The sequence below is a fragment of the Rhinatrema bivittatum genome, chromosome 3 (genome assembly GCF_901001135.1).
Source record: "Rhinatrema bivittatum chromosome 3, aRhiBiv1.1, whole genome shotgun sequence".
Taxonomy (NCBI): domain Eukaryota; kingdom Metazoa; phylum Chordata; class Amphibia; order Gymnophiona; family Rhinatrematidae; genus Rhinatrema; species Rhinatrema bivittatum.
The window spans coordinates 514,030,812-514,056,874 of NC_042617.1; the positions used below are offsets into that span (position 1 = coordinate 514,030,812).

At 43.5% G+C, this 26,063-nt stretch overlaps 1 protein-coding gene and 1 pseudogene across 3 annotated transcripts in view; one reads left to right on the plus strand and one right to left on the minus strand.

Moving 5' to 3' along the window:
- EFR3B (EFR3 homolog B) overlaps positions 1 to 26,063 on the plus strand; it is a 455,199-nt gene that overhangs the window by 149,524 nt on the left and 279,612 nt on the right. For 2 of the 3 annotated variants that reach the window (XM_029596199.1, XM_029596198.1), the window contains exons 2-3: positions 7,537 to 7,613; positions 14,280 to 14,407. In XM_029596199.1, coding sequence (XP_029452059.1) covers positions 7,537 to 7,613; positions 14,280 to 14,407 — 205 coding nt within the window. The remainder of the gene's footprint in view (positions 1 to 7,536; positions 7,614 to 14,279; positions 14,408 to 26,063) is intronic. The other variant, XM_029596200.1, reaches the window with a different exon arrangement.
- Positions 13,795 to 13,886, minus strand: LOC115088887 (annotated as a pseudogene).

The window sequence follows — 26,063 nt, forward strand, 5'->3', positions numbered from 1 at the left end:
TCATTCAAGGAGTGCCCCAAGGATCATCACTCTCTTCAACTCTTTTTAATATTTATCTTATACCTCTCTGTCGACTACTGTCGAAACTGGGCTTTCAACACTTCATCTACGCAGATGATGTGCAGATCCTCATTCCCATAAATAACTCTCTTCCTAATGCCCTGAATACCTGGAATACTGCCCTCACAGAAATAAAAAAACTACTCACCGATAACTTCCTGGCCATTAACACCAACAAAACAGAACTTCTCATCATCTCACCTCCTAACAACTCCACAATGAGTACAACACTCCCATCACAAGTCTGCCCATCCACTGTACAACAAGTCCGCAGCCTTGGCATCATCATCGACAACCATTTTACGTTAAAAAAATTCATCACTGCTACTGTTAAAAATGGTTTCTTCAAGCTTCACACCCTAAAACGAATCAAACCTCTTCTACACCCAAATGACTTCCGCACCGTCCTACAAGCTACAATACTATAAAAGATTGACTACTGCAACTCTCTGCTGTTAGGATTACCAAAAAATACATTTCAACCATTACAAATATTACAAAATGCAGCTGCCCGCATACTCACTAACACACACCACTACGATCACATCACTCCCGCACTTCACTCTCTACACTGGCTACCCGTTGCATCCAGGATTATATACAAAACCATTACGCTAATACACAAGGCCTTACATAACCAAAACATGCAATGGTTCTCCGAACACTTGTATTTCAATAAGACCAACCGACCAACAAGAAAACAGCACCAGGCCAAACTGCGGATACCCTCCCCTAAACTTACCAAACATGTATCTACAAAGGAACGCTCATTCATCATAGCAGGATCCACTATTTGGAACAGCATGCCCACTGACCTATGCCAGGAACCTTGCCACAAAAAATTTAAACAAAACCTAAAAACTTGGCTGTTCAAAAAAGCATACCAGTGACTGACAGGACCCTTTACCTGCCGCATACATAACCCATTTCCCCCCTCCCTTACTCCCTGTCCCGTCCTATTCAGCACTTGTTCCCTAGAAAAAAATCTATCTACTGTAAATCCCCCAAACGTATATCAATTTTGGTTCCTCTACCAAACACTTATGTTATCCCTATTACGTGTATATTATTGATATAATTTGAAAAATGATTCTAGTTCCAAATTGTCTGTAAAGCCTGTTGAATGTATCATTTTTGTTGTTGTTTAATACTTTTGTTTAATACCTTTATTTAATATTCAATATTTTATTGTAAAGCCTGTTGCTGCATTACTGTTTAATGTAAACCGAGGTGATGTTCTGAACGTGCCGCGGTATATAAAAATCCCTAAATAAATAAAATAAAGAAATAAATAAAAAATATATCATGGCTTTGCAAAGTCAGCCCACTTTTACAGAATTCCCATCCCCAACTCCTCCCCAATCCCTCCCCTTTTAAAAATTTGCATCAACCATGTATTATGGTGCTTTTCTCATGCGTTAAGGCGTTTTTCGCATGCAAAAACATCTTAATGCGATTTGATTAATGACCTGTAAGAGACCTGTCCAGGACTACGGATCTGACTTACTTGCAGAATCTGGAGTACTTCACAAGTACATGAGACTAACTGTGTAATAGGATTACTGTGTCATGAAGAACAGACTGCCTCTATCCTGGTATTGCCTTCTTACATGTAGAGACGTGTAGTCAGGGATGTGCAGGGAAAAAAAAAAATCATTTTCAGTTTGTTTTTGGGAGGTTTTTTTCAGTTTGTGGATTGTTTGATAGGTTTTCATTCATGAGAAAAAAAGAAATCAAACAATTAAAAAACAAAACAAAACACCCAAAAATGGCCAAAAATGAGGCCTTCTGGGTCCTCCCAACCACCCACCAGCCTGGAAAAATGCTGGGGCTGGGATCCCCCCTGCCCCTCACTTACCTGGTCGGGTGGGGATCTGCTAACTTCAGCCTTGGCCCAGGCTGAAGTCTCGGCCTTGCATAGGCCAAGAGTACAGTAGGTCACCTCAACCTTAGCCTACTCAAGGCTGAGGCTTTGGCCTGACCTGGAGGCTGGTTCCCAATGCCAGGGCTCTGGACTGGACCCACACCCGACGCCATGACCCGACGCCATGACCTGACCCAGAGGCGGGGTCCCAATGCTAGTTCCCAGTGCCGGGGCCTTGGCCCGGATCCAGGTCCAAAACTGCAACCTGGCCAGGAGGTCGGGTCCTGATGATGGGGCCTTGGCCTAGGTAGGGTCCTAGACCTAGGCCGGAAGCTGGGATCCAGCCTGGAGGCCGGATCCTGATGCTGGAGCTTAGGCCTGGACCCAGGCCTGACACCGGGGCCTCAGCCAGGAGGTTGGGTCTCGACACCTGGGCCTTGGCCAAGGGTCAATCCCAGACCTTGGAGCCCAGGCCCCAGAGCCTCTTCTTTCTTCGGCACTTGCAGGCCAAATGATGCCATCTGCTGGTAAATGTTAATTAACTCTGACGCGACCCCAATGGATGGTGACATTTTGATGTATATCATTCTCGGGCCTAGGCCACTGCCCCTGATTTGGGCCTCAGCCTATGCCCTAGGCGAGGCCCCGGCTTTGGGCCTAGATCTAGGTGCGAAACTTTAGTTTAAAACAAATGGACAAATAAGATTTGTTTCAATTGGGGGCCCCTAATTTGTTTCGGGCCCCCCCCCCCCCCGAATGAAATGAATTATCCTTATTCATTGCGTTTGCAGTTTCGTTGTAAACAAATTCACATCCTTACTTGTAGTTTTAATCTACCTAAGAAAAAGCAGAGTTCCAGCTTCATATATGTATATAGTGGAGCAACACCACAACTGGTTCAGCCTGTCCTTTAAAATGTGGACTCATCTGGTGAGCCTATTGTGCAATGACATATTGAGTGTGTGAACTTGTCCAGTCACATTATGGCTGAATGTCTTTAAGTGACAGGTACTATTCTACAGATCTATATTACCAAGAGTTAAATTTCCGGTTATTTTTTCTTCTTCTCAGACTCTGAAATTTGTCTCCATGTTAGTAGGGAAACATTTACCATGCTCTCGAATCTTGTAAAGAGTAAATGGAAGAGAAAGAGTTTGCCGTACTTGGATGGAAAGGTACACCTTGATGGTATCCCACAAATTGTGCCAAACCTCTTTGCAATCCCATTTTGAGACATGATGGTACCTAGAAGGTTTGTTGAGGTTATAGTAATCTAGCTTACAAATACATATGTGGTTAACAGTAGGCAAAAATCTTCTAACATTTGCTTTTCTAAAAATAACTGCATTCAAACATAACATGATACTGTATATCTAAACTGCTTGACTCATATTTTTTCAATATATGTTTGCTTTGCATAGAATGAGAAAATCTGTAATTAAATATTTTTATCTGTTCCTAAGTAGATCATTGGCTATCTAAATTATTTTAACTTAGGACTTGATTAATCAAGGTGTTTTTCCATAGACACAGAATGGGAGAAAAGTCTTAGTAAATCTGGAGGTTAGTTTCCTGTATGGAAATTAACCCTATAAAATCATTCTTCATAGGACTGTCTGTATGTCCTCACCTCAATAACTATTGAACTGTTCATCCAGTTTTATTCAGATTTCTACTGCATGGTGTCCAGCCCAAATTCTGGTCCTGTGCCACTAACAATATATTCTTTTACCTAAGTCCGATTATATCACTTAACCTCTAGTTTTGCTTATTCGGTGATTTTGCTTTTATATATGGCAATGATTCTTGGCTATCTCTTTTATTAAGGGTGTTACAAATGACCTCTAGGAGAAGTTGCCATGTGTTCCACATGAGCTTGTGCTCAGAGTGGGAGTGGGCTTCTTTCTTTCTTTCTTCCTAAGCATTTGATATTCTTTCTTTTCATAAAGATAGGCCTAATGTGGATTATTTAATGTAACAAGGCATTGAGTACATAAGTGGCAAATACATAAAAATATAATATACAGATATGAGGTAGATTGTAAATAAATAGATAAGATTAGGTAGGCTGTGGGATTTAGAGAACATGAGAACATAAGAACATATGAACATAAGATATGCCATAATGGATCAGACCAAGGGTCCATCAAGCCCAGAATCCTGTCTCCAACAGTGGCCAATCCAAATCACAAGTACCTGGCAAGAGCCCAGACATTAAATAGATCCCATGCTACTAATGCCGGCAACAAGCAGTGGCTATTCCTTATTATTAATAGCAGTTTATGGACTTCTCTTCCAGGAACTTATCCAAACCTTTTTTAAACCCAGTTACACTAGCTTCCTTAACCACATCCTCTGGGAATGAATTCCAGAGCTTAATTGTGTGTTGAGTGAAAAATAATTTTCTCAGATTTCTTTAAAATGTGCTACTTGCTAACTTCATGGAGTGCCCCCTAGTCATTGTATTATGTGAAAGAGTAAATAAACGATTCACATTTACCCGTTTTAGAACTCTCATGATTTTAAAGACCTCTATCATATCCCCCCTCAGCCATCTCTTCTCCAAGTTGAACAGCCCTAACCTTTTTAGCCTTTCCTCATAGGACAGCCAATCCATGCCCTTCTCTGTACTTTATCCAGTGCAAGTATATCTTTTTTGAGATGCGGCAACCAGATTTGCATAGAGTATTCAAGGTGCGGTCTATTCATTGAGTGATAATGAGGCATTATGATATCCTCCGTTTTATTTGCCATTTCTTGGCTAATAATTCCTAACATTCTATTTACTTTTTTGACTGCCATGGCACACTGAGCAGATGATTTCAATGTATTATCAACTATGATGCCCAGATCTTTTTCCTGGGTAGTAACTCCTGCAATGGAACCTAACATTGTGTAGCTACAGCATGGGTTATTTTTCCCTATATGCATCACCTTGCACTTGTCCACATTATATTTCATCTGCCTTATGGACGTCCAATCTTCCAGTCTCACAAGGTCCTCCTGCAATTTATCACCATCCGCTTGTGATTTTACGACTCTGAATAACTGTCATCTGCAAATTTGATCACCCCACTTGTTGTACCTCTTTCCAGATCATTTATGAATTTATCAAAAACCATTGGTCCAAGTACAGATCCCTCAGGCACTCCACTGTTTATCTTTTCCCTCTTTGAAAACAGACTATTTAATCCTACTCTCTGTTTCCTGTCTTTTAACCAATTTGCAATCCACAAAGGACATCTCCTCCCATCCCATGACGTTTTAGAAGCCTCTCATGTTGGACTTTGTCAAGTACAGATCCCTGAGGCACTCCACTGTTTACCTTTTCCCTCTTTGAAAACAGACTATTTAATCCTACTCTCTGTTTCCTGTCTTTTAACCAGTTTGCAATCCACAAAGGACATCTCCTCCCATCCCATGACTTTTTAGAAGTCTCTCATGTGGGACTTTGTCAAACGCCTTCTGAAAATAAACATGTGGATAAAGCTGCTGGTTCAGCTTTATCCACATGTTTATTCACCCCTTCAAAAGAATGTAGCAGATATGTGAGGCAAGACTTCTCTTGGATAAATTCATGCTAGCTGTGTCCCATTAAATCATATTTATCTGTATGTTTTGTGATTTTATTCTTGAATGATTTGGGATTAGTGATTCCTGGTGGGTCTGCTGGTTTTACCCAGCCAAGCTGGGCTCTCTTACCATGGATTGTGCTGAAGTGTGTCCACAGTAGGTTCCTAGGGGACCTAGTTAATATACAGTCACCTTGTGGGAGTATCTGAGGATTTTATGACTGTTTGAAGCAAGACTAAGACAACAGGGATGTCTGAGAAACAGATTAAGACCTAATTGCTATGCCAAAGAAGAGGAAGTGTAAAGTATGTTTATTTTGTACTGCTGTTTATCTCGGCTGTGCATCCTGTGACTCATCCTTTTTGATGATTTTCAGTATGAATTTTATTCTTCTGGTAACTCTAGAAAAATAAAAAGTTATAATTTTGCAGTATAAGCTACTGAATGTGACTCTGTTTGCTTAACCCTAGGACTGTGAGTTTGATGTGAAAATTTTCCAACCTAAGGGAGAGAAGATTGAAGACTTTGGGCACAGGGGTACAGTCAGATAGCCCCAGAGGGGAAAAGGAGGATTTGGGTATTTTTTCGTTACCAGCATGAGAGAATATTACCCTTAGACTCTGGGCCAGGCCCTGTCCACCATATATACCTGACCATTTTCATTTTTGAACCTATAGAGTCTGGTGCCTGGACCAAAAACCGCAGCATCAGATCCTTTGTTATTTTATGTACCTCATCTGGGGGTTACCTACAGATAGTAGAGCACTTGTGACATCCGGTTCACATTTTTTCTCTGACCTAGTATCCTAGTTTTGTTTTTCTGTCCTATAGAGCAACAGACTGAATCAGTTTCAATCTCAGATAAGTTAAAGCATATGGTGATGTCATCAGGCTGCCCTGTCCTTGGTTAGTGCCTTCAGGTCTCTGATTAAATATTTTGAAATATAGCAACACACCACTGACGTCAACTCTCTCTAAAGAAGAAAGAAAAGTTGAAAACTCAGGGAGGTCAGAGCATGTTGTGATATCATACAGGATTTTTTATGTTGCCCTGTGCTTGATTGGCTCTGAACATTTTGAAAGCTGTTTTGCCATTGGTTAGTAGTAATGGGGAGGGAAATGATAAAAAGCCATTTACCCATGTATTTTTGTGCAACGTAAGGAAACTAGGCATCCTGAAATGTTCACTATCTCCTTGTTTTTCTTCTGCTAGCTTAGTGTATTAGCCCAAAATGTAATTTTTATACAGTTCATTTCACACCCTCCTCACCCCTCCCAATTATCGCCCATGATGCTCCTCTCATCCTTTCCTCACCCTACCAAGATTCAGACCGGCAGGGGGAGGAGAGCAGCAGCAGGACTTTGAGCTCAGTCCTCTTCCTCCACTGCCTGAGCACGGCACCTGTTTTGAACTGCAGAGCACTGCAGTGTCCCATGTGATCCAAAGCAGCAGTTACACCTGGCCCCTGGGTGGCACTGCGCCTGTTCTCCTCCTCCTCTTGCAGGTTTTAACAGTGGTGATAGGACATTAGCCGGCTTAATGAGGATCAGGGGATTAGAGAGAGTGGCTGGCTAGCCTAATGTTTTCACACATGCAGTTTCAGTAACCGGGGGGGGGGGGGGGGAGAAGGATCGGAGCATGTAGATACATTGGGGGAAGGATGGCACCAGCAGCACAGTGGGGAGGCGGCAAATCTTCAGCTTGCTTGCCACCCCCTGGACATTTGCCACTTTAGATACATGCCAAATGTGCCTATTGTAAAATTCAGGCCTGTCTCTGTACACTAATCAGCTAATGATGGTCTAGCAGCTTATAAGTGGGATTACTTTTTCTGCTTCTGACCGTTAATCACACCAGTCCATTTACTTGCTCTGTGAGTGAATACAATTATTCCGCTCAGACTCAGTGCCTTGCAACAAACAAAGCCTAGATTTTGTATATAAACTATCTACAAAACATACCTTTCTGTCGGCAGGTTCTCTTTTGAGAAAGAGTAGCATCAGATTATATTCCTAAGTAAAATGTGATTTTCTTGCAGGTGTTTGTGGTTGCTGTGGAGCTTTGCGTCCCCGCTATAAGAGACTAGTTGACAATATCTTCCCAGTGGACTCCGAGGTAGGAGATTTCACTTTGTTTCACTTTAAATGCAGTAATGTGTTTTTTTTTGTATATAAAGCAATAAGAATGAAATTAGAATCAGAGAAAAATTTATTGCGGAGCTTGATAGTATCTAAGATTGCTGAGGCCGTGCTACCTTTTCTTTTTAAGATAATGAAGGGCTACCCTAGAATTTTAATAAGGCACAATTTTCTTGTGTCTGGTTTCTATTCCGTAGGCTAGTGAGAGAGGCAGCATTCCCAGCTCCTGGAGGCAAGGAATCTCTGCCATTGCATAGCATTGGCACTAGACAGGCTATATGCATACTGGGGTCCACAAGAAACTGTGGTGTGTGCCTCTCGTCCAAGGATGATTGCAGTAATGGCAGGCTAGATGAGAAAAGACTTTATAAAAGGAGGAAAAACCCCCTGCTGGTTGGGAATGAAAGCTCATGCCACTGTAGGCCAGAAGAGGCTGGCTCTGATTTGAGCTAAAAGCTGAAATAAACAGGTAGAAACTGCTGCTGTTTACAGAACAAACAAAAAAAAAAAACAAGAGACTAGTTTGGACTTGTATATCATATAAGAATAATGTAATTTTTTTTTGTAAAATATAATGCATTTTGACTTAGTATATTCAACTCAAAGAAGTAAAAAGTAATTTGTAGAGCTCATTGCCTCATGGACTTGGCTAGGATGACAGTCTTATCTGAATTCATTGTTGTAATTTCCATACAAGGTAATTTATTCTCCACTAATATGAAGGTGAACATCAATTTGAATTGTGAACTTATAACAACGGAGATCAGGCAATAATTTGATGGATAAATGAATCGTGCTCTAGCTCAGAGTCATAGCCCTTGGGAAGCTGTATACACACCTATTCATTTTTGGGAAGGTCAATTTTTGAACTGATTTATGCGGCTAAAAAGCATTTTATCAGGGCCAGTGCTAGCTTATTTGCTGCCCTGTGCGAATAATTACTGTGCTGTAAGCCCCCCCCCCCCCGCCTTTCATTCATTCTCTGTCCTGGGACCACCAAAAGAAAGCCCAACTCTCTTCAGTGATACAAACTTTAAAAACTGACACCATTCCCCCCCCCCCCCGAACCCATGGCTGGTGCAAGGGTATTGGGATCTACCAGCAGCATGAGGCCCTCATCTTCCTTTCAGCTGCTGGCAGGTTGGAATATACCTGCTGCACCCATTCTCCCTCTCTTTCTCACACACACACACACACTCACAAAATCCAGGCAGCTCCCATTCTCTCTCTCTCACACTCATAATCCACGCAGGCTCCCATTCTCTCTCTCACACACATACATCCACCCCAACCAAGCTCCCATTTACACCCACACACCCTCAGGCAGGCATCCATTCATTCACACAAACTCCCCCAGGCAGACTCCCATTCATTCACACAAACTCCCCCAGGCAGACTCCCATTCATACACATGCACACACTGAAGGCAGACCCCCCTCTCTTTCTTTTGCCAGCAAACTCGGAGCTTCTCTCATTCCTCTGCTGTCACCTGTCATTGTTGCCACGGGGCTATTGGGGAGGTGCCAATCGCTGCTACTGGCACTGAAGCCCATTCCGCTGCCTCCTTTGTGCAGGCCCTACGGTATTAAAAATTTGCGGGGCTTCCGGTTCCCCCATGCTGATCTCATACATTGTGAGATCCGCATAGAGAAAGTGCTACTCTTGCACATTCCCAAAGATAACATATGCCAATCACTAAAAATTCAAAAATTATTTTTTTACCTTTGCTGTCTGTTCTTAGTTTTCTAATCGGTTAGTCACAGGCCATGTTTTCCACCTTCCATTTCTTGTTCTTTTGCTTATTCCTTTTACAGGGTCTCTTTTTTTCTGTGTCTTCTCTATCCACCTATCTTCTTTCCTCCTTCCCTCCTTCCCTCAAACACACACGCAGGTTCTCATTCTTACATGCTGTCTCTCTCTCTCTCTCACATACACATACACACACACAGGCAAAGACTCTCACTCACATGCACTCTAAAATGCTCTCTCTTTCAAATGCTGTCTCACTCACACACACACACACACAGACTCTCACTCTCACATGCTGTCTCACACAAACAGACTCGATCACTCTCACATGCTGTCCCACACAAGCTCACAGGCTTTCACTCTCACATGCTGTCTCACACACACACACTCTCAAATGCTGTCTCTTCGATCACACAAGCTCTCACTTCCACACACAGTTTCTCAACTCTCTCTCACACACACTCAATCTCTCAACTCACTCTCACACATACACACACACACACACACACATACATACACACACATACACTCTACAGGGCCTCAGATGCATTCTCACTTCTGGGCCTCCACTTCATGGGTCGCTGCGGGGTGGGCTACATGGCAGTCCTGATCTTCTCAGGCTGCTGCAAGGTGGAATCTGCAGCGGCCCTGTTGCTGGGCTTCCTCTTCTTGGGCTGCCGCGAAGTGGGATCCGTGGCGGCCCTGTTGCCAGGCCTCCTCTTCTTGGGCTGCCGCGAGATGGGATCCACCTTGTGGCAGCCCTGACACAAACGCTGCTCCTCTTCTGCGTGCAGCCTATGCTCTTCCTTCTTCCTGCCTACGTGGCTCCGGCAACATTTTTCTTCTGGGATGCGCAGGCAGGAAAGAGGAGGAGCACCTGGACGTAACTTTTTCTTCTGCCGCCAGTGGACCCAGTCCCACTAGTGGCACCAAGAGCCTCCACTTCAGTCTCTCAACTCACTCTCATTCACACACACACACACACACACACACACACACACACACACACACACATACACACACACACACACACATTCTATAGGGCCTCAGATGTGTTTTCACTTCTGGGAACGGGTCCACTGGCGGCAACACTGGCCTCTCCCTGCTCCCAATGCGCCCCACCGGATGTGACGACCTGTACAATTGCATGGTTTGCACACTTGGTGGCTCCGGGCCTGCATTTTACTCACATCTAAAAACTGCCTTCACTCAATGTGCAGAAATGCCTGTGCATTCCTCAAGAAACTGTAAATTAAGGTGCACTGGGAGGAGGCATTTCCAAGGGGTTGTTTAGATTGGGCGAGGAAAAGTGTGTGCTTAGGAGGTAATTTTCAAAGGAATTATGCATAAAAATGTAACATACTATTGTAGCAATTTTCAAAAGCCATTTACCCATGTGCACTTACATGGGTAAACTATGGACAACTCAATGGCATATATTGTAGCAATTTTCAAAAGCCCACTTACATGGGTAAAGAGCATTTATATATGTAAAACCCAATTTTAAGCATGTAAATGCTTTTTAAAATCAGGCCTATGGATTTCCCTTCCAAATTCTTACCCATACTTTCAGGTCTATCCAGTAAAGTGCGGCCGCGTTTACCCCGCTCCTAACCCGTGTCCTACTCACTTCCCGGCCGCGTTAGCCCTTCCTGCGATCCACAACCCCCTTTAACCTACTCCTACCGCGTCCTAAAATCCCCGGGCAACCCCTTCCGCACGCGGCATGTATATTGCATGCAAACGAGCGAATTAGCTATTCCCTACCATCCAGTAACGCGCGCCCCGACTATCACTATTGTACCCTGCCGTTTTGCCCCACGTTTAACCTGCTAACTTACCGCCTACCCCTACCCCTGCGTTAGAGGCAGGGATAAGGGTAGGCGGCAAACTTTCCCCCAGCCCCTGCTCTCCTGCCCAGGCCGTGTCCATGGGAGCCGGTCCCCGGGGCAGCCCCAGTCCTCTCCCCTCCTCCCAAAGCCAAAAAAAAACAAACAAAAAAAAAGTTGCAAGAGAGAGAGGGGAGAGGACGGGCAACCCTACCTTCGGGATTGCCAGTCCTCCCTCCCCTCCTCCCGAGGCAGGCGCGAAAAGCAGCCTTGCTTCGGGAGGAGGGGGGAGGGGACTGGCAGTATAAAGCGACTTACTTTTGCAGCCCCCCATCCGGACATCAGCGAACGTGACCGTGGCTCCCCTCTCCTGCCTCCAGCTGCTCAGGAAGATGGACATCACGTCTTGAGCGGCCATCAGCAGAAATGGATCGCGGCTCCCCTCCCCTGCCTCCCGGCAAAGATGGACGCCTGCACGGGGGAAAGCGACCCCTGTGCGTGCAATTGGCCGCTCAAGACGTGACGTCACATGCTGTGACGCCAAACGCCGGGACGTCACGTCTTGAGCGGCCAATTGCACGCACAGGGGCCGCTTTCCCCCGTGCAGGCGTCCATCTTCGCCGGGAGGAAGGGGAGCAGCGATCCGTTTCTGCTGATGGCCGTCTCCTCCGGAGGGCTGCAAAAAAAAGTAAGTAGCTTGGTCGCTTCACACTGCCAATCCTCTCTCCCCTCCTCCCGGAGCAAGGCTGCTTTTCGCGCCTTGCCTCGGGAGGAGGGGAGAGGGACTGGCCATCCCGAGCTTAGGATTGCCCGTCCTCTCTCCCCTCTCTCTCTTGCAACTTTTTTTTTTTTCGCTTTTTTCGCTTTTTCGCTTTTTTCGCTTTTGTTGCTTCGGGAGGAGGGGAGAGAGGGCTGACAATCCTGAGCATCGGAGAACTGTCCACTTCCTGGTACCTGTCATTTCAAATGTCATTTGAAATGACATTTGAAATGACAGATACCAGTGCGTCCGTGAAGCGTTAGGCCCGCGCAACCCGTTTTACTGTATAGAGCGCTAGCGGTCTATACGGGTTGCGCGGGCCTAACGCTTCACGGACGCTTCTAAGACGCAGCTTGCATTAGCAAGCTATTTACATACAGGATCGAGCGGTAGGTGAGCTGCACTGTGCGTGCGGCAACCGCGGGTGCGCCGGACACTAACGCAGCTCTTCCTACCGCTCGGTACTGGATTGACCTTATTGTCAGCAAAATTCTACTGGCAGAAAAAAACCGGTGCAAGTGATCATGCACACTTTTGTACCTGTGGCAAGTTCAGAGTGAAAGAGCGTGCATACGTTCGCTTTGAGAACGGGTGCAAAGCCCATTAGTACAAAGTATGCATGGTCTTTGTCCTGATGGGACACATTGAAAATGTTCTCCCTTAGGTGGAAATTTTAAAAGGAGTTACATGTATAAATGTAACATTATTATAGCAATTTTAAAAAGCCATTTATGTGCGTAAAGTGCATTTACGTATATAAAACCTATGGACAATTGAAAGGCATATATTGTAGAAATTTTCAAAAGCCCACTTATACGAGTAAAGTGCATTTGCACGTGTAAAACCCAGTTTAATGCATGTAAATCCTTTTGAAAATTCCCTCTATAGTGAAGACTTAATTTCGAAGAAAATTCATCAGTAGTGATTATTACTGGAAATGGGCACTTCTGCATTGCTTCACAGTCCCTGAGGTGAAAATGTTCCATGAATACTTGTGCTGGGCCAATGTGTAAATGTACAATTAATATTCCTACAAATTATTACAGAAGCAATATTTCTGACAAATGGAGGTCAATATTCAAAAGCCATTTAAACAGATAACTGAAAGTCTATCTGCGTAAATGGCAAAATGGCAATATTTATCACTCTATGAGGCTACATTCTAGTCACATAGCGAGTTTTGAGGCTAGAATATAGCAGCATAAATTGTGGATGGGCCGGAGGTGGGTGGAAGGCATTTCCAGGAGGACTGGAGTTAGCCACATAATTTATGCAGCTAACTCTGGTCAGCCGTAAGGCTGTCCTAAAATTAGTCAGATATATGTATCTGGCTAACTTTAAGATAGCCGGGTATACTGAACCGTGCTGCTGCACCGCTGAGTATCCTAGTTTCAAATTAGCCAGTTGTTAGTATCCAGCTAACTAGCCACTCCGCAGCTGAATATCAGCCCCATGACTGTTTGAAACAGCCTTTGGTGCACAGCCATAATATGGCTCTCTCTAACCTAAGCTCACTGGTTCATAGAACGCTGCTACAGAGAACAGGCACAGACTTTGCTATAGCAAAATTGCCCCAAGCCTATTGAAATTAGAGCATTTTGTTCTTTCTCCCATGCCTTATCACATTGTGATTAATTTCCTTCCATGTATTTATTCACTGTACTTGCTTACCTCCTTGTGGTGATTCTCTTTTGATGTACAGTATTTATCTACAATATTTGTTTAAACCACTATGATTAATTTTTACTTATTTATTTACTGTACACTGTCTCAGCTGTAGATCCTAACCAATTATAACATGCTTTGAGCTCTCTAGTTGGAAAAAAAAAATCCATGAAATAGATCCTTGCACAGGGGCCATGCTTTTCTTCTCTGTAGTGTTCCAATTTTAGTATATGCAGATGATATAAATAGATGACGATGATGATGATGGTGGTGAAAATAAAGTGACCAGGCATGAGGGATCATTCTGGAATGTACCCAGGAGTCTCCTTTCTGTTCACCAAAACTCCCAAAACCTGAGTTTAAAGAGTTTATCATTCACAATTTTGGTGGCAAAAGAAAAATTGAACTGCTTGGATTATTTGACATATAGACGGAACACAGCATTCTGAGCTGACATCTCTGCCAATCTAGACTCATTTCTGATATCAAACTCACAGTTTGGGAACTTGTTGAGCTTGTTGAAGGACATGTTGCAGTTCTTATGTATCCAAGCAAAACTGGATCTCTAATATACACAAAAATATGAGGAAAAACAAGGTATGTATCCAGATTTTGAAGGCTTTATGTCATATATTTGCAGGATGGGCTCGTCAAAGCAAATATGGAGAAACTGACTTTCTATGCTCTGTCTGCTCCAGAGAAATTAGATAGGATCGGTGCCTACCTTTCTGAAAGACTGAGTCGGGACGTTGCTCGACATCGATATGGGTAAGCCTACAAGGAGAAGCTGACTTGAGTTAATAAAGTTGATGCTTTTGCATGGAGAGGGTAATTTTGTAACTGTGCCTGGTAGGGTAAAGTCTGCACATTCAGGTAACTTGATGAGTTACCTGGACAAACCCTTTGAATTTCAGCCTCAGGGAGGGTCATTTCTAGGGATGTGCATTCGTTTGCAATGAAATAGGAAATAGAGATGATATTTCCTATTTCGTCGCGATTCGGGGGGGGGCTACGAAACGATAAGAAAACCCACAAAATTTCGTGTGGTTTTCTTATCATTTTGTGGGGGGAGAAAGGGCACATTACAAAAAGCAAAGTAACCCCAAACCTACCCCAACTTTTCAAATTTAATTAGTTGCAACCCCCCACCCTCCCAACCCCCCAAGACTTGCCCGACCCACCCCCCAAGACTTACCGAAAGTCCCTGGTGGTCCAGCGGGGTCCTGGGAGCGATCTTCCCTCTCGGGCTCTCGGCTGCTACTAATCAAAATGGCGCCAATGACTCTTTGCCCTTACCATGTGACAGGGGCTATCGGTGCCATTGGTCGGCCCCTGTCACATGGTAGGAGCAATGGATGGCACCGATAGCCCCTGTCACACAGTAAGGGCAAAGGGCCATCGGCACCATTTTGATTGCTGGCAGCCGACGGCCCGAGAGCGGGAGATCGCTCCCGGGACCCCCGCTGGACCACCAGGGAATTTCGGCAAGTTTTGGGGGGGGTCGGGAGGGTGGGGGTTTGCAATTAATTAAATTTGAAGGGTTGGGATGGGTTTAGGTGTTTTTTGTTTTTTTTTACAACCCTGTTGTAATTAATTACATTGGAAGGGTTGGGGCGGGTTTCGGATATCGTTTTGGGGGGGGGGGCAGCCGAAATAAAATTGGCCCGAACCGTGGGAAAACGAAATTTCCCACAGCGGGCTGATATCGAGGGCTGAACCGAAAGGTTCGGCCGAATCACATCTCTAGTCATTTAAGGCAGCCCCCACAGGGCTAAAGCCTGCCCTTTTAGCCAGAATTTTTAAAGCAGACATATGCTCATATTAAGTCCACTTTGAAAATTTGCGGGTGTGCATTGACATACACATATGAAGTTACACCTGTTTCTGAGAAGATTTGCATGCATAATTTCAAGAATCAAATATATGCATGTAAATCCTTTCTCTGCTCAAACTCCATCCCCAGAACACGTCGTGGGAGTGCATGTAAAAATATGCGCATTGTCGAGTTACACTCATGCTTTTGCACGCACTGTTCCCTGGCTGATTTTCAAAAGGATATTTATCAACATAAACCAGTTATGTGCATGTAAATCATTTGGAAAATCAATCCCAAAGTGTGTAATGATCTTCTTTGGAGGAAAAGCCCTATATAAAGCAAAATGAATTTTTTTCAGACTGATTTCTTGAAAATGCATATTAAATAATCTCTACCTGACAAGAAAACACATCCCAAAAAATTGCTAAAATATATTTCTTCACCTTGATTTGTTTCTGTTTTGTTTAGATTTTAAAGCATATTTTGCACTAGTCATTGTTGCTAAGGTGTGGTGCTGTCATGCTTCTTTCTTTATTTCTGCTTAGTGCATCTGCATTATTTCTCTACGTATCACCTTTGCTATGTAGCCCAAAGGAAGTAATTCTTTAATGAGAAGAAAAGGAATGTCTAAAATCTGGGAAAATCTGAACTAGGTAGTAGTGGCTTTATTTAATTTGAGCCTCAAATTATTATTAAAGTATGCTTTTGGTAATAAAAGTCATATAGTAAAATTGAGAATTTTAGATTGCCTTCCAAGAGACTGCTCTTGGCTTACAGATCATTTCTCTACAGACAAGCAGATCAGTCAGTCACACGTGACTGCTTTTTGGCCCTGATGGAAAGGACTTCAAGAGCTTTCTGGATAAGAATGAAAGCGTTTTTCAGGCATGTATAGCACATCCCACTTCCCATACATCCGCATCCCTGCAGCCTGCCTCCTTTTTTTATTAGCCTGGTGACGTTGGATGTGACTTTAGCTCCGTAGTGGAGCTATTTTTATATCTGCATTTTTTTGCCTCTGGTAGTATTTTTGTATATCAGTTTCTAAGTTTATTTATCTTTATCAACAGTCTTGTTATTTTTGTCCTTCTCCATGTTTTTTTCAGTAGTTCCATGCTTTGTAGGTCTACGAGCCGTTTTTTTCTTTGTTCATAAAAAAAATTTCAGTTTTTGATTTTGCAGTGTTGATTTTCCTCACTGCGTTGACGAAGAAGAACAGTGGTCTTAGATTTTGCCCCATGGGTAAGCAAAAGATGGCCATCACCAATTATCACAGCTTCTGCTATGCGTGTTTGGAGGAAGGCCATGGGCACCTCTCTTTGCAAGGATGTTGCTCAGGGTAGTTCAACACCAGGGAGATAAACTTTGAGCCTTCCTTGTCAGCATGGTAAAGTCCCAACTACAAGCAACTAACCTCAAAGGTCCAAGACAAGTCCACAGAGCCAACAATGGTGGCACTGGTAGTCAGGCTTTGTGAAAGGTCCTCAGTCTCTGCAGTGCCTTACTCCAAAATTAGGAGTATAGGGGGAGTTTTTCTGCAGTTTGAATAGGTGGAAGGTTCGCTGGTACTTTTTAAAAAAAAATTTATATTCCGTCTTTTGTGACACTTCAAGGTGGATTAAATTCAGGTTCCATAGGTATTTCCCTATTTCCAGAGAGTTTACAATCTAAGGGGGCTCATTCACTAAGCCACGATAAAAGCAATTACTGCATGAAATTTACTGTTAATATTGCACAGAAATAGCTCATGTACCCCGTGGTATTCAGAAAGCCTAGGGGGCATGATTATGAAAATATTATGTGAAACGGTAAAATACTACGGCATGTGATATTTTCTTGCTTTATGAAAGTCAACTTCTTGTTCCTACTCTTTTGAGGATTGGTTAGGCGCTATTGGTGATTGGCGTGAGAGGTGAGAGAGAGAGAGGAATCTTTTTGGAGAAGAACCTATAGATTTTGGTTAACTATGAATGTCACTTTGTAAACCGTTGTGATCATAATATGGAATGATGACATATAAAATGGTAAAATAAATAAATAAATAAATAAATAAATACCTGAGTGCTTTGCTTTGTCTTTTCTTATTTTCTTATTGTCATTACCTTTTCCATCGTCTGTAGTATTTATCTGTGAGTGAAAAAAGAGTGTGTTTATTTGTTTTGTTTGTCTGGTCTGCTTATATTGGTTAACTCCCAATATTCAGAGCTAGCTGATTAATTTATTCGGCTAACTCTGGTCAGATCACAGGGATAAACTTATCTGGCTAACTTTAAATTAGCTGTATATATTCAGAATATACAGCCGAATAAGTTTATCTGGTTAACTGCCACTTTCTCATACATATACACAGGCTCTCACTCTCACATGCTGTCTCTCACACACATGCCCCCATTCTCCTCCACAGACACATTCTCTCTCACACAGTTTCATATTACCACACAAACACACAGGCTCTCACATGCCCTCTCTCTTACATTCAGGATCCCACTCCCATACATCCGTACACACACAGGCTCTCATACTCATACACAGGCTCACACTCCCACACACCCTTACACTCCTTCACACCCACACTCAGGCTCTCACACCCACATGCTTTCTCTCTCTTTCTCACAGACACACATACACCCCACCAAGTAGGTTACCATTCACATACACACACCCACCCACACCCAGCCAGGTTCCATTCATACACACCCAGCTAGCTTACCATTTTCTCTCTCTCTTTCTCTTTCTCTCACACAAGCACACACACATTCACTCACATACACAAAGACAAAGCACAGGCTGGCTCCCCATTGTGTTTGGAAGTATGCCGGAGGCCAAGAAGAGGAACAGGCCCAGGAGGCCTCCAGTAGCTGAGAATAGGAAGGAACTTGCTCTCCCACTGCTCTTCATGTGCCTACCCCCACACTATTCAAAACTCACAAGGATAGCACTTCCTCTATGCTGATGTCATGATGCACGAGATCAGCATAGAGCACATACTGGCTGCACGTGGCTGGCATACTTAGAGAAGTGGGAAAATGGGCTTCTTCCTCTTCTTGGCTGCCGACAGCCTCCCAGACCTCCACCTTTTCTCGGTTGCCTGGACCTCTTCTTTCTTCAGCCGCCAGCGAGATGGGGTCTGTCAGTGACCTCCTAGGCCTCTTCATTCTTCAGCCACTGGTGAGATGGGGTCTGCGGCAGCCTCCCAGGCCTCTTTTTTTCTTCATCCTCCGGTGAGATGGGATCTTCCAGCCGCCTCTTTGGCCTCTTCTTTCTTCAGTCACTGGCAAGATGGGGTCCACCGGCGGCCTTCCAGGTTTCTTCTTTCTTCAGCTGCTGGTAAGAAGGGGGCCGCCGGCAGCCTTGCAGACCTCTTCTTTTTTCAGCTGCTGGCGAGATAGGGTTCAGTGGCAGCCTCCTGGGCCTCTTCTTTCTTCAGCTGCTGGCGAGATGGGGGCTGTCTGTGGCCTCTTGAACCTCTTTTTCCTTCAGCCACTGGAAAGATGGGGTCCGTTGCTGGCCTCCCTGGCCTGTTCCTCATCTCTGTTGCTGCTCTCCAGGAAGCGCATGCAGTTGGTGGTGCACAGCCACCTCGTTTTTAAAGTTGGTGTTGCCTGTGCACTATGGATGCACCGCAGCTGCATCTAATGATCACTAGTGCCTAAGTGGGCATCTACCGAGACATTAGCAACATTATCTCCATTCTTAAGTAACAGGTCCAATATCACCCTTTCCCTAGTTGTTGCGGAGGTGGACCCCTGACTCGAGGTGATGGTGGTGCCACCCATGGGGGAAACCCCACGGGTCCCCACCATTGGGATGCGAGGTCATGCGAGAAGCGAGAAGCGAGGCCAACTGGAGCTTCACCAATACCAGCCCTCGTTCCCCACAGATTGAGCCCTTGGGTGCCGGGGCCGGCTGGACTTAGGAGGACCTCTGCGTGGTTGAGTGGTGCCGAGTGATTGGAGAAGAGCTGTGATGGTTCCGCTTCACAAGAGTGGGAACAGAGAGAAGGCTGGTAACTACAGACCGGTTAGCCTCACTTCAGTGGTGGGAAACGTAATGGAGTCACTGTTGAAAGAGAGAATAGTGAACTATCTACAGTCGGGAGAATTGCTGGACCAGAGGCAGCATGGATTCACCAGGGGAAGATCCTGTCAGACAAATCTGATTGACTTTTTTGACTGGGTAACTGGGTAACCAAGGAATTGGATCAAGGAAGAGCACTCGATGTCATCTAATAACTCAACTAATACCCTTCCCTTAAATATTCTTTACCGCATTCTATTACTCCTCTATACTTAATATATCACTCCGTCTTTTTACCAATCTTTTACCTTCAACCCTTACTTTATCTTTGCCCCTCTCTACTCATTCCTTTTACCTGTTTATCTGTTTATAACCTTTGATTTTGCCCTCTATATATTTGTATATAACCCATTCCTTCCTGACCCTCCTTTTTTCTGACCCTTCCTTTCCCTCCCCATTTCATTTATCTCCCCTCCCCACTTTCCCCCTTAGATTACTTTTTGATTTTAGATTAAGTTATGCTGCTATAGTTATCTATATTATATTGTTTTACATTATCTTTTTATTAGCTAAATAATTCGTTCTTGTTACTGTTTTATATTGTTTAATGTAATTTAGAATTCATCTATTATTATTCTGTTATATGTACACGCAATTGCGTATTTTTGTTCCTTGTACACCGACGTGATATCTTTGATGAGCGGCGGTATAGAAAAACCAATAAATAAATAAATAAATAAATCTACTTGGATTTCAGCAAAGCTTTTGATATGGTCCCACACAGGAGACTGGTGAATAAAATGAGAAGCTTAGGAGTGAGTGCCGAGGTGGTGACCTGGATTGCAAACTGGTTGACGGACAGAAGACAATGTGTGATGGTAAATGGAGCTCTCTCTGAAGAGAGGGAAGTTTTAAGTGGTGTACCGCAAGGATCGGTGTTGGGACCGGTCCTGTTCAATATATTTGTGAGCGACATTGCGGACGGGATAGAAGGTAAGGTTTGTCTTTTTGCGGATGACACTAAGATCTGCAACAGAGTGGACACGCCGGAAGGAGTGGAGAGAATGAGACGGGATTTAAGGAAGCTGGAAGAGTGGTCAAAGATATGGCAGCTGAGATTCAATGCCAAGAAGTGCAGAGTCATGCATGTGGGGAGTGGAAATCCGAATGAACTGTATTCGATGGGGGGAGAAGGGCTGATGTGCACGGAGCAGGAGAGAGACCTTGGGGTGATAGTGTCTAACGATATGAAGTCTGCGAAACAATGCGACAAGGCGATAGCAAAAGCCAGAAGAATGCTGGGCTGCATAGAGAGAGGAATATCGAGTAAGAAAAGGGAAGTGATTATCCCCTTGTACAGGTCGTTGGTGAGGCCTCACCTGGAGTACTGTGTTCAGTTCTGAAGACCGTATCTACAAAGAGACAAGGACAAGATGGAGGCGGTACAGAGAAGGGCGACCAGGAAGGTGGAGGGTCTTCATCGGATGACATACGAGGAGAGATTGAACAATCTAAATATGTACTCCCTGGAGGAAAGGAGGAGCAGGGGTGATATGATTCAGACTTTCAGATACTTGAAAAACTTTAATGATCCAAAGACAACGACAAACCTTTTCCGTCAGAAAAAATCAGCAGAACCAGAGGTCACGAGCTGAGGCTCCAGGGAGGAAGACTAAGAACCAATGTCAGGAAGTATTTCTTCACGGAAAGGGTGGTGGATGCCTGGAATGCCCTTCCGGAGGAAGTGGTAAAGTCTAAAACTGTGAACGACTTCAAAGGGGTGTGGGATAAACACTGTGGATCCATCAAGTCTAGAGGGCGTGAATAAAGAGGAGGCATTCAAACACTGCACGGAGCGGCAGTAGCCACAGAGGCATTCAAACACTGTACGGAGCGGCAGTAGCCACAGAGGCATTCACGGAGCGGGATGCCAGTGGCCAGTAGTTGGTGTTCCACCTTCACGGAGTGGAAGGATGGAGGGCTGCTATCTCCAAAAAAACCAAAAAACAAAAAAAAAACAAACAAAAAAATAAAAACAGGGGTGGGTAAGAGTATGGGGTAAGGGTGTGGCCTGCTTGTTACAGCAGTTGCTACCCCTAATTGAGCTGGACGTTCACTTGGATGCAGATACAGCGCTGCTCTCTAAATTGGTGGTGGGGTGGAGGGGAATTAGGGCTGGAGGGTACTGGAAGCCAATAGTAACAGGTGGGAGAGAAAAAAAGGGGAAAAAAATGGATAAAGTGCGTAGCTTGCTGGGCAGACTAGATGGGCCATTTGGTCTTCTTCTGCTGTCATTTCTATGTTTCTATGTTTCTATGATCCGAGAGAAGATGTCCAGAGGCAGAGTGCAGGGTAGCAGTGGAGATGAAGGGTTCAGGTAGGATGAGGTGATGTTATTGTTTGGGATAGTTGTGGGTGGATCCTTGGGCCGGTGGCAGATGACCACGCCCCAGGGGGAAGATCCCGAGAGGGACCACCGGTCAGGCTCAGTTTGGAGACACACACTAGTTCTTTTATTTAAACAGTATATTGAACCACCAGAGGTGGCAGTAGTGAGCTGGAAGCGCCCTGCTGGGCTGTAGTCCCTCAGATACTGGAACAGCGATCCCAGGATGGCAGAGCTGTAGAGAAACTAAGTATAGTGAGTAGGCAGGGTATGCAGAGTTCAGGAATAGAACCTTGATGGTAACACTCACACAATAGTCTCTTGAAGCAGCCCAGGAGCTGGAATGGATTAGGCCCTTGAGGAGCGAGTACCTGGTTCCAGGGAAAGCTCTGAGAAAAAGATGGTAACTCACTGGTGTTGTAGGCAGCGATGACTTCCTGGCAGAAGTGGTATTCAGAAGCAGGTCCGAGAACATGAGCCCTCGAGGAGCGAGTACTGGTTCTAGACTGCAACCTGAAAGGCAAAAGAGAAACGAGGCCCCCGAGGAGCGGGTACCCCTGGTAAGTCCGAGGAGGCAGAGTAGCTAGAAGGTAAGAAACCTTTCCTTGCTAACTCCATTAGTTAGCGAATTCAGAGACCTTAAATATCCGGGGCGGATGACGTCATCTCAGGGGAACGCCCCTGAGATTCGCGCCACTGCGGGTACTTGAGTCGGGGCTGCGCCACGCGCATGCTCTTAGGCTTCTGGGAAACATGGCAGAGTGCAGCGTCTTGCCGGTCCGGGGATGCCGGGGGAGCAGAATAACTTTTGACCTGCTCTCAGGCACATCTAGAATAATTTATCCAGCTAACTCCAGAATGCCTCCAACATGCCCCTTTCTTATTCAGTTAAATCCTAACTGGATAAAGGCTCATGCATCTAACTTTTAGCTGGATAAGCAAAGGAAATAGTCAAAACTAGCCATTTAGATGGATAACTTTGAATATTGACTTCTTAGGACTGAATACCTTACTATATTAACTTGTTACCTACTCTGAATAAACAACTCTTTTAATGAACAAAATACTCTGATATCATTGAACAGCCAGAAGTGGCACCACACATTCTTCTTTTATTGATTATGGTATATTGATAACATACCATATATATTTAATAATTTTTTTTTTGTATATTTAATATTTTTGAGACATTAATGGTGATACTCTCATATATATTTCTGGAGTACCCATTTAATGTCAGCTAGTCAAAGCCAGTATTCATAGTTATCTATCTATCTAAATTGATAAAAGGGAGTTATCTCACCAAAAAAAAATTGCCTTATTGGCATGTTTGTTTTGCAACCCTTTTTTAAAAACCCTTTGAGAATCCCATTTGTGAATGTTGATCAATTTGCCTTTAGAGAAAGCAACATTATTTACCTGTAACAGGTGTTACCTGATGATAGCAGACAAGTTTATCAGGGTAACTATAGGACTGTCAAATAGCTATCCTAGACTTATCTGGCTAAATCGGGTAAGGCTGCAGATTGGCACTTATCTGGTTATGTTTTCCTTCTGTCCACTCCTCTCTTTCTCTTTTGTATTGGTTAGGTACCTCCTTAACTCTCTGTGTCTACCTGATAGGTATAGCTATGAGTGAGCACTGGGTGGGTGCTGCTTCCCCTCTCTCCTGCTTCCTTTGGATACTGTAGGACTGTCCTCATCTTCTCCAAGGTTTTTGCTGTGTGGGCACTCACTGTTTTGGGCTCAGTGAATCAGAAGGGAAACAAACAAGCTCTTAAACAAAAAAGAAGAAAGGAAGGCTGTAAAAACGTCCTTTTAACCAAAGATCCAAAATAAAGAATCTTCTCCTACTTCATAAGGTAAAATCAGTTAGAAAGTCTCTTGAATCTCTACAAATCCATCTTCCACTGAATCAAGCCTAGGATTTCTTCAGGGAAAAAAGGGAACTGAAAAATACTCTGCTCCCTTAGAATTTCAACTCAAAAATCCACAACTGTCTTATAAAGACACAGGAAATAACCATTGTAGCAACCTCACATGGGGGTGTGTGTGCTGTGGCTTAAATGATTTGTTCCTCTTTCCTCTAAATGCATAGCCTTTCTAGAAGACCATACCTTTGTAGGGAAGCCAATAGGGTCCTACACACGTTACATTTATGTGTATTTCTGTTCTGCCTTGCTGCAATGATTATGGGAATAACCTCACAGCTTTTGCCTCAGAGTAGCTTGGTTTAATGGTAGTGTCACAACAAGCTTATTTTTGTTGTTTATAAGTTTAATGTTCATTTGTCAACCCCGTGTTTGACTTGTCTTATTACAGGGCTCAGTGAAGGACTGTAACTTGAACAGAAAAGTATAGTCATTAAAAGGATAGGGATGGGGGCAGAGTTATGGCACTATATAATTTACCTCTACAGCTGTTCTATGCCTGACACTGAATACAGGGTTAAAGAAATCCTCTCTAGTTCAGAGTATAGTAGCAGTGACTATAGTTCAGCACTTCCTGAAGAGACAACCCGGAAAGTGTGAAATGGAAATAGATGGCTCCACTGGGGAGGGTTGCCATTTACTGTGAATAGCAGAAATATAGGCTGCATTGCTTTACTAATAATGCAAAAACATTTTCGGCAGTCTTTTTGATTGATAAAAAAAACCAGTTCTTTTACTCCATTATAACTAATCTACGTTGTGATTCATAATTATCATATAAATTTTAAATTGGCCGCCAGCATCCAAACTTGTAATAATGTCCTCTGGATCTCTCATAAAGGAGGGAATCTTTTGGACAAATTGTTTTAAGAACACATTTGTAAAAAGAGAAAATGGCTCTTGAATAGAGCCTATGCCTGACATTATGGGATGACCAGGCAGAGATGAAAAGGATTTGTGTATGGTGGACATACATTGTTGCAATAACTGGATGTTATACATCTAGGAATATTTTTTTTTTTTTTTTTATTTATGCAATTTCAGATATATTACATCATATATCAAAGGTATAAGAGGTCCATTATTACATTCCAAGGTAAATTATTAAACAATTAATTTAATACATAGATCTCTATACATACAGGAAATTTGGGACCAAGATGTACTTTCAGATAATTAAGGAGCTCAATACAAACTTTAATTCAAAATAAAAGGAATAAACCGTCACGTATGGCATTTTCCCCCCTACTATAAAATATAGCACTTCATCCCTTCCCATCCAGAAAGCCCATTAGTTGATCAGGTTCAAAAAAGATATATTTATCCTCTTGAAATTTTAAAAGTATCTCAACACCATACTGGCACCTCTATTTAATTATCACTCAGGTCTCATGAGCAAGCACTTTCTCCTTCGTTCCTGCGTGGAACGGACAATGTCCGGATATATCCAAACACTTTGCCCATGATACTGAGCAGTTCTGATCCTGAAGAAAGATTTTAGTACAAGATTTCTATCTTGTTCAAAGGCAAATGTTGTTAGTAATGTGCCTCTAGTTTTAATTTCTGTTTGTGCTGACAACTCGATCAACTCAGAGACATTCAATGACTGTTGTTCTTATATTTCCTCTACACCCATAGATGGCAAACTCTTCTTTGAAATGAAAAAAGCCTTGGTGATAACAGGAGTTATTTCCTTAGGTATCTTCAAGCAATCAATTAAATATTCTTTAAACATTTCAACCGGGGACAGACTTTTCACCACGGGAAAATTCACTATCCGTAAATTTAGATACCGAAGAGTATTCTCTATATTCTCAAACTTTCTCTCTGTAATTACCTCAGATTTTATTAAGTTACCCTGGATATTTTCAATTGTTATAATCTTTTCCTCCAACTTCACCACTTTCTCTTGTTGTACGTTCGTTATTTTTTCCGTATTCAATCCCCTTTTATTCAATTCCAAAAATGCCTGAGTTAGTGCTGTAATGGCCGATTCAATAGAGACCATTGCTTTCCATAAAGTATCCAATGTTACTACTGGGGGTTTTTGTAGAGAAAATACATTTTTTGATTGCAAAGTTACCAGGTCTTGGAGTGCTTTGTTTCCCACGATGTCCTGTGCCGATTCAGCCGTTTGGGGTTCGGGTGTGGAGGTAGCCACTCCCTCCATTGCTCCTCTACCTCCTCCAATCACTGACTCACCGCTTTCGCCGTCAGACTCGGGGGAAAGTGGCTCTCTCCTCCTTAACTCCAGAGCTCGCAATGTTTCCTCCT